This window comes from Cynara cardunculus (genome assembly GCF_001531365.2).
Source record: "Cynara cardunculus var. scolymus isolate 2C chromosome LG 12, CcrdV1, whole genome shotgun sequence".
NCBI classification, from domain to species: Eukaryota; Viridiplantae; Streptophyta; class Magnoliopsida; order Asterales; family Asteraceae; genus Cynara; species Cynara cardunculus.
In genome coordinates, this window is record NC_037539.1 from 39,444,299 (window position 1) to 39,450,777 (window position 6,479).

The window sequence follows — 6,479 nt, forward strand, 5'->3', positions numbered from 1 at the left end:
AAGTTACACCCACCATCATATTTCTTCCATTTTTTCCAACAACTAACTTATTAATTGAGCTATATATTTATATATAGGGACGGTTTCAGTTATAAACTGAGTTTACATTATAAACTGGGGCACAGTGGATAGCGCGACACACGTCCTACACATTCACAAGTTATTTCTGATATATCATTCATCATGATTGGTGTATCAATTTATTATGGATCATTTAATGATTATTCACCATGAATGATATATTATTTATCATGAATAGTTCATGAATATTCACCTTCATTATTCATGATGATTGTGGACACCCATGACACGGGTCATGCTCTTCTTTGTCTCTCAATTCACAACCAACTTCTCTCCCTATGTGTGTGTATATATACATATACACACACGCATATATATATATATATATACATACTTATTTTTGAATTTTTTAAATTAGTATGTATTTTTCATGGTTATTAGTTTTTTTAGGCAAGCATTGCATCCACTCGTAGAAGAACTCTTTGATTTGTGTGTTCCATGTTTGAAGGTGTTGCAAGTTGGGTTTTAAAGCATTATGTAAACTTGTACTCCATCTATGTCAAAACAAATTCTTCAAAACAATTAATTTTAGGTGTTGAATTTTGTTCAAAATTTATTTGAAGAAGTGCAATAATTAGGAGAAAGTCAATTGTCACCAAATCTAGAATTATAGCTACAAGAGAAAGAAGAAGTGGTATTTTGTTGATTTTTGCATGAAGAAATATAAGGAAGCCTAAAACCATGGTCCGCAACTTTCTTATTTGTAACATGCATCTTTCTTGAGGATTACACTAAGCTACATAATATTATTCATCCTTACGATACGCCCATTTTTTTTCTCTATTTATATACTTATTGAATGAACCATATATATAAAAAGAAAATGTTTAACCAACATATCATTGTTTTTATAAATAATACATGAATTCTACAATAAGTATATAATTTATGAAGTAAAATAAATTATGATAAACGAATGGTTTGATGAATAATATAATTATAAATTTGAAAGTTGAAGAAAAAAAAGCCCAAAATCACATCTTCCTTTAATTATTTTATTAACTACACCTCACTTTATACCTACCGAAACAACCTCACCTTTTTTTTTTCTCCCATTAATCTGGATATCCAACATGCCACGCGAACCAATTAATTTTAGGGCGACCATTTATTTTACAGGTAGCTTGGAAGCATCGTATTAATTTGAACTTCTATGACCATAAAGTTATTTTTTTTTTTTGAATTTGAACTTGCGACCTCTAAATACTTTTAACATTTATAACTTAAACTTAAAACAATCAGACACTCCTGCCCTTTTGGTTAAATAACCTCACTTCATATCTACTGCCCCCTCATCCTTCTTACTTTATCATATATATATATATATATATATATATATAGTATGTATATGTATTATGTTGTTGTGTTTTCAATGTTTATATATATAATATAGATGACTGAATTTTATATCCGTATCCAATCGCTTAAATCTGGCTTACCTAAATAATTTTGTGATGTACTTTAATAATAGTAGGTTGATTGTTCTAAGCCCAAAAAAAATGTTAATTTAATGCAACCCAAAGTGCAAATCATGAGCACAACTTCTCACTCTCAGCCTCAGGTGGTATAATAACTATAACTATAACTATAACTATATATATGATATGATCATTTAAGTAACTATTCATGGAAATCGATATCAACTATTGATGTAGTTTTGAAAAAGTTTATTAAAGTAAAAAGTTCTTAACTAACTCTATCATACATATATATATATATTAAACAACAAGAAGAAGAAAAACCACTTAATTATATGTGGTTTCAAGTAAAATTAACAAATCAAATTTTATGTGTTCCTTAATTTGTATTTCCTAAGCTAAATATTTGTGTAAAACTTTGCAAATTTGAAAAACAAAAGAAGGAATTTATTGAACAAAAATAGAAATTAATGTACAATGAAACTAAGTGTATATGTACTCCATTAAAAAAAGTAAGAATCAAAAGATAAAAGAAACATATAAAAAAGATGAAGATCGATGGCAAAAACTAACATTGGATATAGACGGTGATGGAGACCGGATGAGAATGAGATCAATTTCCATAAGAAACACAATCCATGGATGAACAAGAGATTAAAAATGATCAAAGATCCAGATCTATTCTCACGCTTTTTATATTAACTATTCTTGTCTATGCATTATTTAATTAAACATAAGTGAAAAGAAAAACAAGAAGAGTAACAGATTGATATTTTATTATAATATGATGATCATAAGAGAGGCCACCAGCCACTCCCTCAAACCTGTCTCACCAACTCGCATCTAGAAGCAATTATAGGGTCACTCGTCTCTCTCCTTCCCCTATCCCTATATAGTCAAGATATATATACACACACACACACATATACGTATAGTCAAAAGATTATAAAACCCCACATCAACTTCTTAAAATGGCCGCCTGATCAATCAAAGGCTAATTTTTTCTTGACAACCCCACAGAGACGAAAAGAAAAGAGAATCCCCCCCACAAAATATTATTAGGAAAAAGGTTGAAGAAAATGGGAAGATCCCCTTGTTGTGAAAAAGCACACACAAACAAAGGAGCATGGACTAAAGAAGAAGATGATCGGCTAATTGCTTACATAAGAGCTCACGGCGAAGGCTGCTGGCGCTCGCTTCCTAAGGCCGCCGGACTCCTCCGCTGCGGCAAGAGCTGCCGTCTCCGGTGGATCAATTACCTACGCCCTGACCTCAAACGTGGCAACTTCACTGAAGAAGAGGATGAACTCATCATCAAACTCCATAGTCTTCTTGGCAACAAGTAAGTTTATAATAAACTCATCAAGATTTCTTGAAATCATCAGTGTTTAGTTGTTGAAGGAAAATCGAAATTCGTTAATTAATTAATTAATTAATGGGATTTTAATTTTAAAAAAATAGGTGGTCTTTGATTGCTGGTAGATTACCGGGGAGGACAGACAACGAGATAAAGAATTACTGGAATACCCATATCAGAAGAAAGCTTTTAAACCGGGGAATTGATCCGGCAACTCACCGGCCGCTGAACGATATCCCTACAAATCATCACACTACTACCACCACCACCACCACCAACATCAATAACAATAATTCATCACCGGAAGTCGCCAACACCATATCTTTTGCAAACGCTACTCCAACTACTCACGGTACTGCCCATCATCTTGTTAAAGAAGAAGCCGAGGATGAAGCAGAACATAATTCTGATGGCGGTGACCGCCGGAAAATCAAGAACACGTTGCCGGAAATTCAAGAAAGATGCCCGGATTTGAACTTGGAGTTGAGAATCAGCCCCCCTCATCATCATCAAAATAACAGCTCATCGTCTTCCTCCTCCTCATCATACATACAGCCACAACCACAAGTTGAACATGTTAATTACCACCAGCATCCGCCATTGAAGACAGGAGGGAGAAATTCGGGTGGTACTACTACTAGCATATGCTTTGCATGCAGTTTAGGTATAGAGAATAGCAAGGAGTGCAGTTGTACCACCAGTCTTAATGGTACAAGCAGTAGCAGCCCCAGTGGTTATGATTTCTTAGGTTTGAAAACAGGTGTTTTGGACTACAGAAGCATAGAGATGAAATGAGTATTTAAAATCAAACCGTTATTATGTGAGATTTTACTTTAAAAAAAACAAATTGGGGAAGAGAGATTTCTGTAATTTTTTTTTCTTCTTATTTTTCCCCCTGGAAAATTATATTCATATATAGCTGATTGCCCCTTGTTTCTTGATTTGTAAAAGTATATTGTTAAACAGTAAAGATCCGCCCTCTTCATCATTTTTGTTCTTGTTTTTTGTGTTTTCATGGATCAAGAAATATGGGGAATTTATGTTTCTTGAAATGGTGCATTTTGGGTGATTATTTATTTCATAAACCCAGAAACAAACCCAATGTAACAGATGATGGAGATGGAGTTGGGATATTTATGTTTCTTGAAAAGAGTTTTGTAGTGTTGTTATGATTATATGATATGAGGGAGGGTGGGTGGTTGCAGAATGTTGCCTTGGATAGATTGCAATTACAAGTAGATTAGCATCATTTGCTGTTGCTGTTGCTGTTGCTGTTGCTCTAGGAAAGATATAGAAAAGTTTGAGGGATATCATAGGGCCATGTGCCTACCTAATTCTCTTTAGTGTTATTGGGGCCAACCTCGTTTTAATAATCCATAATTCTTCAATTCAAAATAATGTCCCCAAGATGACATGTACCACATCTTGTATCTAAATGGTAAATGTTATAACCGTGTTTTTAGTTTTGGGGTTGTTTTTATAATATAATGAATAATTGAGGGGTGTGTTTAAAAAATCCTAATCCCTCTCACCTCCTCTTATACAATTTATGTATATACGTGACATCTTTTGTTTTCTTCTTGGTTACCGTGGGGATAAGAAGACAAAAAGTTGGTGAAGCTATTTTTCTTCCCGATTCGAATTAATAGAAGACAAAGAGGAATTGACTGCTTGTTGCTTATCTATTTTTTTTTTTTGTTGTTGTTGGATTAAATCTGCTATCCAATTGTGATTTCAAGGTGAGTTTATTTCAATGTCTTTATTTGAAATGGTTTTTTTATGGAACTATATGGTTCTATGTTGTTTTAAGACATGTGTAATTGCTATGTGTTAGCATAAATTTGGGTTTTTATATGTGATTATGCTCAACTGTTTCGAATAAGAATGGTATAATAAGAAAATATGTATAATTTGAAATAAGGGAGACATAATCTGGAAAGGTATATATTTTGAAATAAGGTGATATAATCAGAAGAGATGTATACTGGGATAAGAGTGACATAATCAATTCTTGGTTAAAATAAGACTTTGATCATATGAATTGATGTTATCGCATCTATATGATGCGATGAAAGGAGTTCATCGCATTTACTTGATGCAAAAGGATGATTTATCGCACAAGTATGATGCGAGTAATAAGTTTATTGCATACTTATGATGTGATGACTGAAATTCATCTTATTTGTTGGATGCGATAAAGTTGTTTATCGCATCATTGTGATGCAAGGAGTTGTAACTATCGCATTCTTGAGATGCGACAAGTGGGGTTATCACATGTGTGTGATGCGACAAAATGTGTTATCGCATCAATGGGATGCAACAAGTTGATGTGTTGTGTGTTTGATGCGACAAACTTGGTACCTCATGGGTTTGATGTGATGAAGGAGGTTGTCTCATCTATATGATGCGACCAAAAGAAGTTTGATTTCAATAAATGATATTTGCATACATTTTTGTAAAGATTGACTTTCCTAAAAGTAATTTGGTGATTTTTACTCTATAATAGCAACCAACAGAATTACTCACAAGACCTTATGGTTTAATCTTCGTTTTGTTTTTCAAAAATATGCATTACAGGAAGGGCATATGTGGAAGAGAAAGATGTGAAGAGATTGTTAATGCTTTACATTTGTGAAATTTTTGGGAAATTGAGCTTATACATGTACTTGAGAATGTGTTTTATGTGAGCATAAAGTTTGTAACTACTTTTATATGTAGCAATTTGTATATATATTGAGACCAGTGTATAATAGTTGTATTTCATATGATATGAAATATATGTGTTTTATGCAAATGAGAGTTGGAATGTAAGAGTAAATTACTTTATAGCTTTTGGAGAAAAAAGAATAGGTTTTTTCAAAACAATATTATAATTAAAATATATATATATATGTTAATTTCTTTTAATAAATTATATATAGGTGGGTTCTTTATGTTTTCTTGTAATATAATTGACACCCTTGTTAATTATTTTAATACATTAAGTATACTTCAAGGACCCACCATCACACTTCTTTGGTCATTACAATTTCTCGAGTGAAATTACATTTTTGGTCTATGTAATGTGTGTTCAAATTATAAGTTTTAAAACTATAAAAATGAGACATAATTATTTAAATTTACTATTTTTATATTTGTTTTCACTAATTATTTAAAAAAGTCAAATCTAACGTATCTCCTATTTCTCTCAATAATTTTTATTGGGAGAAGTCTAGAAAACCCAATGAACTTTAGTGTTTGGAATGATTAAGTCCTTAGACAATTTTTTGGAACAAATAAGTCATTGGACATTGCAAAACATGTTAAATAACTCATTGGACTTTCTAAAACCTGTTAGATACATTCTTATGACTTTTACAACTGGTTAATGTGGTAAAATAATGGGAAAAGTCCAAAAAAAACCGAATGAACATTCATATTTTAAACGATTAATTCCTTAAACATTTTTGACCAAAACATATTGAGATCTATAAAATTAAACAAATATAACAAAAAAAATACTTACATTTAAAAAGGATTTTTGATAAAATTTATTTTAATTAAAATTAAAATATATTATGTCGGTAATTTTTCAAACTAAAAAAATAAAATAAATTTAAAAAGAATTATTGATTAATTTTTTT

General features: G+C 31.5%; 1 protein-coding gene across 1 annotated transcript; it reads left to right on the forward strand.

Moving 5' to 3' along the window:
- Window positions 1-2,536: 2,536 nt before the first annotated feature.
- On the forward strand, window positions 2,537-3,799 carry LOC112522909 (myb-related protein 308-like). The gene is made up of 2 exons (XM_025132244.1): window positions 2,537-2,841; window positions 2,961-3,799. Exons 1-2 carry the CDS (start codon window positions 2,579-2,581, stop codon window positions 3,649-3,651), a joined length of 954 nt encoding a protein of 317 aa, XP_024988012.1. The 5' UTR covers window positions 2,537-2,578; the 3' UTR covers window positions 3,652-3,799.
- The last annotated feature ends 2,680 nt before the right edge of the window (window positions 3,800-6,479 follow it).

Coding starts and splice junctions, on each gene's coding strand:
- LOC112522909 (XM_025132244.1), top strand. CDS start 2,579: ATGGGAAGATCCCCTTGTTGTGAAAAAGCACACACAAACAAAGGAGCA. Junction 2,842..2,960: donor CATAGTCTTCTTGGCAACAA/GTAAGTTTATAA, acceptor TTAAAAAAATAG/GTGGTCTTTGATTGCTGGTA.